This window comes from Micropterus dolomieu, linkage group LG03 (genome assembly GCF_021292245.1).
Source record: "Micropterus dolomieu isolate WLL.071019.BEF.003 ecotype Adirondacks linkage group LG03, ASM2129224v1, whole genome shotgun sequence".
NCBI lineage: Eukaryota > Metazoa > Chordata > Actinopteri > Centrarchiformes > Centrarchidae > Micropterus > Micropterus dolomieu.
In genome coordinates, this window is record NC_060152.1 from 12,985,766 (window position 1) to 12,999,020 (window position 13,255).

The 13,255-nt window shown below is 41.6% G+C and overlaps 1 protein-coding gene across 1 annotated transcript; it reads left to right on the forward strand.

The window, feature by feature from the left end:
- The first annotated feature begins 1,616 nt into the window (after positions 1–1,616).
- On the forward strand, positions 1,617–5,609 carry tpi1b (triosephosphate isomerase 1b). Its single transcript, XM_046045942.1, has 7 exons — positions 1,617–1,817; positions 3,764–3,887; positions 3,995–4,079; positions 4,228–4,360; positions 4,524–4,609; positions 4,691–4,778; positions 4,886–5,609. The coding sequence occupies exons 1-7, from the start codon at positions 1,709–1,711 to the stop codon at positions 5,002–5,004; spliced, it is 744 nt and encodes a 247-aa protein (XP_045901898.1). The 5' UTR covers positions 1,617–1,708; the 3' UTR covers positions 5,005–5,609.
- Positions 5,610–13,255: the final 7,646 nt, after the last annotated feature.

Here is a 13,255-nt window from a genome sequence, read left to right on the forward strand (position 1 = left end):
ACGCAGGATAAGCGTTGACGATGGATTGATATTTGAAAAGTTAGTTGTAGTAGTAGGCCTACGTTACTGTAGTAATAAACAGTCTAATATTTAATAATTCGTTATAACAATTAATTAATAAATTGTATAATTAATGGTTAACTGAAATGAATGATTTCTTATTGCAAAGTAATTAGCAATACACATTCTTTTAATTCATGATTTTGATGCAGAATTTTAACAAAAGAGGAGTAAAAGACAAGTTGACAAGAGGCCATGTGTCAGGTCATATTTTGTTATGGTCTGTTACTGCTGAAAACGAAAAAATTAAGATTCCAGTCATAATATTTATCACAATATTAAAAATAAAGGCACTCTCAGTGTAAATACCATGAAACTTTCATGGTTTTGACTGAAAATGTGTAACTCAAAGAGTTGATAAGTTAACCTGGGCAAGATGAAGTGAGACAGATCATGTTGTTATGTCATTGTTTCATCAACATCATTTTGTCCTTTCACCAGTCCTACACATAATTTAGATTCCCTCATTTTACCAACATGCACAAACACACTACTATAGATTTCATTTTTGAGTGTTTGAAAGCATAAGCATAAGTATACCTGCTATGATGCAAAATCTACATGGGCACAAGACAGTGTAACATAAATTTAAGTATTTTGACAGGCTGTTAGCAAAGAAGTTGTCACCATATCTTTACCTATCTTTGATAGGCAGCAGGCAGAGACCTCGTCAACAACCGATCATAAAAGAAAATTTCATTATGTGTTATAATGCTGTCTAGTGTTTTTGTTAACATATATAATGACTTACTTTAGATTAAATATCAGTGAGATCCTCTTCGTTCACATTTTGTCTGATATTTTGATGTCAGCTTTGTAATTTCACTATTACTTGTTTCAGTGTTTTTAAAATCCTTTCTGTCACTCTCTATTAAAAAATAACTTGCATGTTTTACATTAACAATAATTATAACAAAAGTGTCACTGACACTGATACTTTCTAGCTTTCCACAACATTTTAAGGGCAAATATCCTTACTCCACTACATGTATTTGATTATTTTAGTTGCAAGTTATTTTTGCATATAGGTTATAAGACAAGACTTTACAGAAATTCACAAGCTACCCAGCAGTATCTTAAGTAGGCTAAGTAAAATTAGCCTTTACTAGCTGCTAAAATAACATGATGTCATATATTATATGTAACAATTTAATATGTAGTATTCTGAAATGGGCTATTCTGCACAATGAGTACTTTTCCTTTCTTACTTTAAGCAAAATTTTATACTAATACTTTTACTTTATATTTTGATGATAGGCCTAATACCTTTGTACTTTAGTAAAATATTGAATGCTTGACTTTTGCTTATAACAGAGTATTTCTGTTATTTATTTAGTGGGATTGCTACTTAAGTAGAAGGTCTGAGGAGGACAGGATTATTCAATGTGTGGGAAAGTTTTACACACAGCACATGAACGCAGCATGACATTTTGCTCTTCCCCTTTCTCAGATGGGGAGACGCGTTTGCGGGCGTGACGCCATAAACCAATGAAGCTGTGAGAGAGGAGGGGTTACATGTCCCCATGTTCATAAATACCCTGAGCTTCTCTCTCACATCCGCTCTCTTGCCCTAGACGAAGTGTACCCTGGTGGTCTGTCGGTACCGTTTTTATTCTTCAAACACCCGCAAAAAACCCCAAACGCAATCATGAGCAGGAAATTCTTCGTTGGTGGAAACTGGAAAATGAACGGCGACAAGAAAAGCCTCGGGGAGCTCATCCAGACCCTGAACGGAGCCAAGGTGGACCCCAATGTCGGTATGTGGATCTTCATGAACCGTTACACCAAACCTGCTTTAGAACATATATCATTTTAGCCACTTAATTGTTGTCCGATTATCATGCTCACATTGTTAATTACAGCTTCAACAGTCAACTTGTCCGCGTTTTCATCTCTTCATATCACAACCGAATTCCCCATCCAGAGTCAAAATGGCTCGGCCATTCAATAAATAAATGACACCATTAGCAGCACAGACCTACATCTCCTTCGTTTTGTGCACTAATGAAGTTACATTCATTGTGAGCTCTGCTTTTTCCCGATATGTAACTGAGCTGACACTGAAAAGCCTCAGACGGACAGAAAATTAATGAGTGCAGATGACTGGTTTCAGTAATGTCGGTGGTGGGTGTGCGTTTGCAGCAGCACGTAGTCCAGCTGCCAGCTCTGCCTCTGCTGTGAAAGTGCTGGGTGCATTCAAGTGAGGCTGCTCGTAAAAGTCTCCTCTTTAATCTGTAAACTGATGAAGATACACAGTAGTCTATTGTGAGAAGTTATTTTAACTTGTTGTTGCGGTTGGAAACTTCATTGTCACGGAAGTATTAAACAAGTCAGAAGCGCACAGAAAACACTGATGCGTGTTTGGGTTTTTTAACCCCCTGCTTGGTCATTTGTAGTCATCTCGTCTACGATTTTTCTAGCGTGACGTGAATGCAGCAGTAGACATTTGCCCTGTTGCAGTCTGCTTCCTGCAGATTTGAGACAAACTATACAGGCCGCTGTTTAATTAGGACATAACTCAGTTTTTCCATTCGGTGCACGATACTCACACGGAAATTAACACAAGCAGGGAGACGTTGAATGTGTCTCGGCTTGTTTCTGCTGTCATAGGGCCACTTCTGCTCCTCCTGCAAGTTGCTGTTGTGCAACTGTCGTGTTGTGTATACCAGTTCACCGTTCAGACCATCTTGGACCTTGCTCCATAATGGCCCCCCCCTCCTCACAGCGCCAGAGTGAAACTCAAGCAGACTTCCCACTGGCCTTTCTGCAGAGCTTTAAAGTCAAAGTTCAGCTGTTTCATTCACATGCTGGATATTCTAACTCCTGCTCTTTCTTTGACCCTCTCAACTCACATGACTTTTCTTTGACCTCAGCAAAATGCAGCTGTGTAGGCGACCTTTTAGGAGGCTGAACTCAGACCTTTAATGCAGAGGGGTTTAACTGTGGCCTGGGACAAATGACCTTTACCAAACCAATAATAACATGAGGTGTTTAATATAGACTCTGGTAACTCCAAGATATATAGTTACATTTTGAATGTCAGTGTCTTGACTTGACTGTACTCTGCTTGACCAATGCAGACTGTACTGCTGTTGAAAATCATGTTTGTCTGTGAAGGCAAACATTTTGTCTGTTTCAAAGAAGTACACCTTGGATGATGGCAGTTTCTAGTCCTGTGTTTTGAATTTTGGTGCTGGTGGACCCTTTTAGTTTACATTTTGATTATGGATTAAGTCTTTAAATGTCACATTTGAAAAGACTGGGCTGAATTTGAGCCCACACAGTGTTGAGGTGTGGAGGCCTGGAACTTCCCCTTGGAATATTGTTCAGTAGCTAAACATACCTGGTCATATTCATGGAATTTAGCCACAACAAAAAAAGGTTAAAGAAATTGTTTTGATAAACTAGACTAGAAAATTTTTGTGTTTTTTGGCTGTCTTTTTTTCCATAAAGGCTACAATTATTTGTTGGAGGCAGAATTATTTGAAATGGAAAACTCACTGTTTAACCATCACACGTTACTCATGATTGTTGTCTGAATTCTGTTATGTAGCCTACATTTGCTTCTTCTACCAAAAGTAAATCCTAAACGTCTATATAAAGGAAGTTGGTCAAAAATGTGTTATTTGGTTGTATAAATTGTTGGAATAGCTCTCACTGTCCTAAAACCTAACCTATGCATTGTTTTCTTCTGTGTTAATAGAGGTGGTATGCGGTGCTCCGACAATCTACCTGGACTTTGTCAGGTCCAAGCTCGACGCCAAGTTCGGCGTTGCTGCTCAGAACTGCTACAAAGTTTCCAAGGGAGCCTTCACTGGGGAGATCAGGTACGTCATGTATCATTAGAGGAACATAACAAGGGTTTGATAATGAGCCGGTTTAAGAGGATTTGATCATTTTGTGTTTTTATATTATGAATATCATCTGTCTTCAGCCCTGCAATGATCAAGGACTGTGGTGTGAACTGGGTGATCCTGGGACACTCTGAGAGGCGCCACGTCTTCGGAGAGAGCAATGAGGTAATTCTGGATGATTTTATCATAGACTGTAATGACACTGAGTGTAAATGGTAGGACTTGCATCCTTTTACATGTTTAGGAAATATAAAATAAATTAAAAAAACACACCTGCGTACACTTTACAATTAGGTGTGTGTGTATGTGTTAGCTCATTGGTCAGAAGACAGCCCACGCTCTGGAGAGTGGTCTCGGTGTCATCGCCTGCATTGGCGAGAAGCTGGACGAGAGGGAGGGCGGCATCACCGAGAAGGTCGTCTTTGCTCAGACCAAGGTCATTGCAGGTACGCGACTCCTGACGATTCCACAGTGGAGTTTTATATGCACAGGAGAGTCTGGATGTTGTAACACACATTTCAGGGGCAATTTGCACAAGGTGGAGTGTGGTGGAAATCAGGAAACATTGTGAAATACAAATTCAAGCCTTATCACATGTCTCTTTCACAGACAATGTAAAGGACTGGAGCAAGGTTGTGCTTGCTTACGAGCCTGTGTGGGCCATTGGCACCGGCAAGACTGCTTCCCCACAGCAGGTAAATATAACTAACTACTGAAAAGGATTACTACAATCTCTTCCCACAACCCATTGTAATGTTTCCTGTACAATATCTCAGGCCCAGGAAGTTCATGAGAAACTGAGGGAGTGGCTGAAGACCAACGTGTCTGAGGCTGTAGCCAGCTCTGTGAGGATCATCTATGGAGGTCAGTCAAAGTCCAGTTTGTGTTAGTTGTTGAATAATTGCTAGGAAAAAATCCTCATGTTCTCTTTTTGATTTTGCACATCTCCATAAACCTGTTCATCTTCTCAGGTTCTGTGACCGGTGCTACCTGCAAAGAACTCGGCTCCCAGAAGGACGTTGACGGTTTCCTTGTGGGCGGAGCCTCCCTCAAGCCAGAGTTTGTCGAAATCATCAACGCCAAGGCATAAAAAAAACTCAGGCAGCTGCATTGTGACCATGTCCATATCAGAGGCCAGCTCCATACAGACGATCCATTTCCATCATCCCTCACTCTCAGCACTTCCTCTTCCCCCTTTTATTCAAAGTATCTGTGTAATAATGTCATTCCCTCCTTTTTCCTTAATATATATATATTTTTTTTGGTATATTTTTTTTTTCATTAAGAAAAGGGACAGGTTGACACATGCACTGAAACGAGTTAAGTCCACTGAGAATGTGTGCATACTAACTTCCACACCAAGTGCTCAAGCTGTAAAGACTGACAATTACACCTTGAGGTGGACTGCACGTCCACGCCTTTACTTGAAAAGTTTACGAACTTTTTTTTTTTTTTTTTTTTGTAAACAGTCACAGCTGGTGTCAAGCAGATTTATTTTGTTTAAAATCGGTCTCGTGTGTGTTGTGAGGTTCTGTGGGTTTTGCCTCCCTGTAGACGTGCATGAAGCACTCTCTCTCATTGGCTGTTTTGCCACGAGAGAAGTGTCCATTACGTGTTTATCCTATTGTGTCATGGCTGATGGGTATGGAGGGTGGGAACGCTGTAAAGAAACATTGTAATAAACGGTTCAGAGACTGTTTTGTCTTGTGTTTGCTTTTGTTTTAATAAGGTTCATCCCATTGCTTTCCGGGGGGGGGGGGGGGGGGGGGGGGGGGGGGGGGGGGGATGGAAGGGTAGAAGCCTGCAGAAACAGACAGGCAGGATTTATAAGGAGGACAACAACCTGGAGCGTACAGGAGACACCAAGATGAACAGGAGATCTAGGGACAAGATGAAGTAGATAGGCGATCAATGAAATTAAATAAACAAGGCTGTTTGGGAGGTGAATAGTAAATATGAGGAAGAGTGTGCGACGCATGCATGCATCTGTGTACCATGATGCTTGGCGGCAAGCCTGCAGAGCCCAGCAGAGGGTAGAGATGGGAGAGTCAAACCAAGCCCCACAGGGAACGCAGGAAGACCTCAACTCATCAATTATAACTGAGAGCCAAGCGGCTGCCATGTCTCCTGATTGCTGAGTCCCCGTGGAGCTGTCTCGCTCTCTCTCTATCTTCCCCTCTCTCTCTCTCTCTCTCTCTCTCTCTCTATGCCTCTTTTTGTCTCCCCCTCTCTCTTTCCCTCTCTTTTTGGCAGTGGGGATCGCAATAGATTACGGTGCTGTTCCAGCCTTTGGCTTCTACGTTATGGCAGGGGCCAAATACACGCACAAACATACACTAGCTCATGTACATACACACACACACACACGTGAACACAAATACACAGACAGGGATAGGAACTCGTTCGTCTCTCTCTTATCTATCTGCCGCACATGTTCCCCATATGTGTAAAGCTTTTACCTGAGCGTGCCATTACAGCTGAGGCTTTTACCTCTGGAGAGCCAAATTACCTTTCAGATACAACCTTCCCTTTTTCAACTTGCCCTTGACATTGATTTCACTTGCATTTCGCCTGTACGTATAGTCTAAAACACACACTACAAAACCACTCATACACCAGCATGTAAGCACGAGCACAGACACCCAATGCATTTCATAACAGGTAAGGCTCATTTTACATTTGTCTGATTAAGAAAGGTTCTATTGATAGGGACACTAGCCCCAGCTGTGTACTTATTGCCATCCAAATTAAAACAAATATATGAGACTCCTTAACCAACATTAATGTATCTAAACACAGGATGTTTTGAAACCATAACATATGGTTAGGGCTGCACAAATAATTGTAGATAATTAGAAATTGATGTTTCCTGTTTCCACAATTAATCATGTTTCCCAAAACCCCATTATGCAATATTTTTTATATTAAAATTGATTTCAATTACTCCTTGTTAAATGAATTAGTTGGTATCTGCTGATCCCACTGAGAGTCAACACCACACTCTGCAGTTATATGCAAGTTCTAGGCAAGACTGCTCACATAAGCCAATTCTACGCTGTCTGCCCAGCGTGAAATGAATAGAAAGCATTTACAGAGCCAAAAAGACTGAGAAATATTTCTCAGGAATTAGTGGGCCCAACTAAAACTAAAGCATGAGTGAATGTTGGCCTTAGATTTCACAGGTAGCAATAAAGACAATTCCAAAACTCAAACACGCTTTTTGCTTTGTTTCAGTGTGTAAAGTTGGGCAAGTGTTTGCTAACGTATTTCAACAAATATTTGATAAGCTGATTTAGCGCATCAAATCATATTGTTGAATGCTAGAGTCTACTCTATCATCTGGCAATCAAAGCAGTCACTTTCCAAGCTTTTAAGAGTTAACAACAAAATAAAAATCAGATTTTTAACCTACAGTGGTTTAAGTGTATGGTGTGCTTAGTACTCTATGCACTATGGGTGCAGGTGCAATAGAGCACAGATCTGACAGTGGGGGAGAGTCTGTATGTCTATTTCATGGCCGCACTGTTTGTTTGCTGCTGCGCAGAGGCAAACATGTACAGACAACATCTTTGTAGGAAGGAAGCTGAAGTCCTGACCTGAATACACATACTCATCAATGCAGACAGTCAAACTGATACACAGATACAGTACACACACAAAAACACATGCACACACACTGTATGCTTGAGTACTCGGCCCACAAACTAAATCAACACACCATTTATTTTTCTTTCCGAAAGACTCTCTCTCTTTCTTACTTTCCCCAGACTTTTTATTTGCTAGGGGGCTGAGCTCTCAGACTGGGATTGATCCTGAGCTGCCGTCTTGAACCTCTGCCCTAAGGGCAGCTCAGTGCAAATACGCAGCAGCCCCTCTCCACTTACTCTGATCATGGTTACACTTTCTGTTCCACTATATCCACATATAAACCCACACAACAGATGTACACAGCAAGTGCCACCAATGTCTACCTGGAGTGCTTTAAACAAAAAACTGAATTCAAGGAAACAGGCCTATCTCCTCCACCAAAACCAAGCTATAAACTCTTTTGCAGAGGATTTTAAAAATGGCCAGAATGTGTGTAAGTATTGTGGGAAACCGATAAGCATTACAGCTGCACTGGATATGACAACAAAAATTTCATACACCACATTCCATTTGCTGAGAGCTTTTTCAGGTGTGGAGCACAAAAGAAATCCATAATTTTTTGTAAACCCAAAGATTCATTTTACATAAATAATTCATACAAAGGGAGCTTTTACAGTGTTTTCACCTGAAGACAGACAGCTAACTAGTAAAAAAGCTCATTCACCCACCTACCCTTCCTTCTCTCTTTGAAGTAGGAAAAAGGGGAGGAAAGGGGTATAATTTGTTTGATTCATTTATCATTGCTTACTATGAATAAATGTCATTAAGAGTGGTTGCTGCACGGCGGTTGTGAAGTTATGGAATAGCTGGCAGCATAGTGGGAGCTGAAATAAAGCAACATGGTGATTAGAAGAAAGCATCCATCCCACACACACTGTGCCAGTCAGGAGCCTAATGGTTCTGTGGAGGCTCGCATGTTGAAGCACACACACATACAGTACAAACACAAAATACATATACAATTAGTCCCAGTGTTTTGCTGCAACCGTCCTGAGTTCCTACAGAGTTTGTGATTGATGGATTCTGTGATTGGTGCTGTGATACAGGTGGAGCCCTCAAGTGAGCTAATCTACACTGCCTCCTACAGGACAACAGCCCACATTAGACCTGTGAATATGAGAGAAACTGTCATCATCACTTTCAACAGAGTTGATAGTGATGACGATAAATGGTGTTTGCTTAACACCTGTCATCCAATTCAACCACCACAACTGCTTGACAGCAAGGGTGGATTCAAGCAGTAGATTGTGTACAAGGTCTACTGTATCTCAGAGTAGTGTGTAATTATAAAATGATTATTTGGTGTTCTCAGAGATATTTTCATCATGGCATCATGTTTTTTCTTTGCAAACTTTTAATTAGGCCACAATAGTTTAGCATTTGCTCCTGAAGATTATTTAGTTTCATGCCTCGTGCAGACTACACGACTTTCAGCGTCGGCCAATGGCTGTGCCATTCACACTACACAACTTGCTGTCTTGTGACGGGAGTCTTGAAGTCACTGTGGCGTCCACACTACGCGAGCTGACGACTCCAATGCTGGTCTCCAAACCACGTTTTGTCAAGAAAACACACGTGAAATGTGAAATGGAAAATGACGCGAACCTACACATGAAATAGCTGTTGTTAGTAATTATAAAGATACCAATTATAAAGTCAAAAAATATGGGTGAAAGAATCGATTAGCACACGCAGGTAGCAGGGATTGTCTGAGCTCCAGAGAGAGCTGGAGGTGAGTAAAAAGGGTTTTGCGGTGAAAAGTAGCTGCCTGCTCTCATTGGCTGGATGTGGATGTCTAGTCGGCCGACTCCTCCAGATATTGGCATGCTAGATATCTGGCAGATGTCGGCGATGTGTCATAAATGTGTCGGGGATGTGACCACTGATTTACCCCCAATCACAGCCTGACGGTTGCCGAGCTCGCCAAGCTGTAAATCGGGCTAAAAATCGTGTAGTGTGAACTAGGCTTTAATGAGAGTGCCGCTAACCGTTTTCATTAATAGCATATGAAAACTACAAGCATTAGCCAATCCTTACCAGAGGACAGCACACCTACCTTCCACGCAATGCGGTTTCCTTTGGTGTCATGCTCTAGTGCCATTGGGAACTCGCCGCGCTCGTAGAACTTGCGAAAAGTGGTTGGTTTGGAAGGGCGTTCCCGAAAAGCCCCTGCAGCTGGGGGACCCACCACCTGGTCAGACACAAAGGAGAAAATGGGAATGAGGAGAAAGGAGGAAAATAGAGAAGCAAACAGAATGAGACATACGCAGCAAGTGAGAGTGTTGTTTTATGAAATCAGAATTGACTGTTTTCTCCAACAAGAACAGAATCACTCCCATTGCATTTCCTTAAAAGTAATTCATGGAGACACATGTGCCTGCTCCTCTAAGAAAGGAAAAACACAGATAGATGTGCACTTGTGTGTATGCATTTGTGTGTGTGTGTGTGTGTGTGTGTTGGCCCTGTAGCCAGAGGCACTGCTAGAGGCATTGTTAGGATCATCTTTTCTCTGCCTCCATATTGGATATGTGCTATTACTGTGCCTCTGTAAGCCAATGGGACTCATATCACATCAGCCACAGTGTCTGCTGCTATTGTTATGGGGGCCATTGGTCGTGGTAGCCATGGAGCAGATATAAGTAAATGCAACACACTGAAGTAGAAAGTAGAGAGAGAGTGAAGATTTTAAGATCAGAAAAAAAAATGTGTCATTTTCTGTCTTCTGTATGACAAATTGGTGTTACTATTCACTTTTACAAAAATGTCATTATTAATATTTTGAAAGATACTACAAAGATGATGTGTTCAAAAACCTCACATATTTTAGGAGCCTCGAAAGGGGCAATTACCCATAAATACCTGCTAAGAAACACTCATACTACATGAATGAAGCGATGGAGGGGGAAGCCACTTGAGGAATTAGGATTTATTTGATTGAAAATATTAGAGCTTTGCAACAGCATGTTGTAGTGGACGAATGACAGAATGTTGGAGCAAATCTTTTTCCTGTCTGTGTCCCTCGTGTGCATCTCCTGCCATCTGTGTCGCGCTGCCACATGACTGGCAGATGTGTTGCTGTCATTAATCCTCAGATTACCACCCATTGAGAAACAGAATTTTGCCACAGCAGCCCACAGGCAGAGCAGAGTGAGATTGGCATGTGTTATCTTTGGCAGGACTCCTTAAGATTGGTGTGCAACTTGAGAGATTTTAAAGGGTTTTAGTCTATTACTATGATCCTACTCAACGACATTTTAGTTTTTTATGTTACATCATTCACTAGTGTTGCCTGTTTGTTGCATAACTCAAAAACAAAACAGATATTTAAAAAAAGCCTAGAACCACAAATGTAGCTCAGTAAAACCGCCGCTAAGAAATGATGTAACATGGAACAAAGTTTAAGTTATACGTGTGACGTGGTGTAGCTGGTGCCAGATTAGCTAGACTCAAGAGAAACAAGAAGAGAGGAGAAACTATTATGAGGGACTCTGAGTGAGCATCTCAGAGCACTCAATACATTCAAACAGCACTAATGCACCGTGGGATTGCAGCACAGTCATTTCAAATGAATCTGTTTGGAGCATTTGTTTACCATGCCAGGGAATAATATTATGCTGAATTAATAGGCACAGGTTTGGATACCTGCAGGAGAAAGACTACCTTAACAAAATGTCTGTGACTAACAATGCATGTAAAAGACAAGAAAAAAGCCCTTTTCTGTATCGCCTCCTGTACTAGCCTAAAAGAAATCCATCAAACAAATTAAACATGTATGCCTGCCATTGTCTTTGAAGTCTCCTCCTTTATTTTGAGTATAATTTTAGCTGTAATGGTGTGTTTAATCATATACTAACAAATCATTTATTGTTTTGAAAAACCCTGTAAATAGTACATTTCTGAAAAAGAGAGATTGCGCCCAGTTTTCCTTGCATTAGATTGTAATCAGTTAGTCAATAATTGCTTGAATTGTTTTAACTTAGCTTTGTCATGAATAGTTAAGCGTCAGACTGCCTCATTAGAATAATGTTTCTGTCTTGTCACATCAAGCAATATAATAAGTTAATACAAGAATGAAATGCCTTTTGTTGTTTTATTTAGGCTCTGTGAAATATACATGACAATGATCTGTTTGTCTTCCCTCTTTTCTGTCTCTGTTCATTCCTTTCACGGCAGGAGTCGCTTTGCAGCACTAGCTGTGGAAATAGGAAGCTGCAATGCTTGCAAGATCAGTGCTGCTCCAGTCTGCAGGAGTGACAAAGCCCTCATATCCAGGTGGGTACGATGGTGGTTGAGCCACGCTGCACAGAGAGGCTAAAAATAGCTCAGACTGGGCACCACAGAGAGAATGAACCCAGACTGCATTGACTGGCTGAGCAGCTTTTATGGTCAAGAATGATGACGCTGCAGTCACTTCCATGGCCTGCGTTCATGGCTGAGGGGTTGCAAGCTTCACAGTTATTTCCCTATTTTCTCTCTAATTATCATCACTGGCAGCAACCGGCAGCAACACACACCACTATCCAAAAAGGTACATAAATAGTACATGCATGTACAATGACATCTGCATGCACTACAAAAAGCCAAACACAGAAACCCTTTCCTTCGCTACTGATGTAGGCTGCTGTCCCTAGCAGCTTAAGGAAAAATGTAATAGGAACAGCGTTGTTGGGAGATTATCACGTGCCGGCTTCCTGATGCCATTCCAATGATCTGCCTGCTCCGGTTCTAATAGCTATAGCCTCTAACCTAGTTTTTTTTAGAGTAGCATCACAAAAAGAGAGAGTTTGTTTCTTCTGTTGACCTTCTGGACAGGGCATGGCAAGCATTTCAGATAAGAAGCAAACAGTGTCCATGCTGTGAGCAATAGCTCTCTAAGTTTTGTCTTGTATGGGTGAGCACGCATTTTTGTTTACTCAATATAGACTAGCTGTGCTGATGACAACAACTGCTGCTGATTGTGTTCTACTGTTAGCCAGCACATCAGCATATTTACCTCCGCACATCTCCCAAACACATTTAAATCGTATGTTTTTTTCTTACCCCTACAAAGGGGCTTGTGTTGTTAGATGAAGTGGTAAGAACGGCCCCATGCAGCACAGCATACCCCAGAGTGATCCAAAATTCACCCGTTTAAAAATATTGGCATAAACATAACCAGACAGTGAAAAAGACAGCAGCCTATAACATAGACCTACACAAGCAGATAACATCCCACCCCTCAGTGGAGGCCATAAAGCAAGCCTGTGAGGCGACAGACTACAGAACAGAGATAGAGGTGGTGCAAGGCAATAAAAGGGAGGAAGTGTCTGTTTTGTGTGCCCCTGGTGCACACATCAGGGAGTCATAACAAGGCAGTACTGGTCAGATGAGCTCCAGGCTGTCATTTCTCTCCTTCGCCTTCACTCTGCCCTCAGATCTGTTTCCTCCCTAATGCTGTTGTCCACACCAACTAGCTCCACTGTAAACCTGGCTGCTGCCAGACCCACAGAGGCAATAACACACAAACATGCACGCGCACACTCGCTCACACAACACACATGCCAGGCTCCCCACGGGCAAGTCCCTGCAGAGGTGATTGAGCACTGGCGGGGGCTTGTGATCCTGTCATTTATAAAGGTGTCACCCTGAGACACAAAGATGCTCCCTCTAACCTTATTAGTATGGCACTTTGATGGGTTTCTTGCCTGATTTTG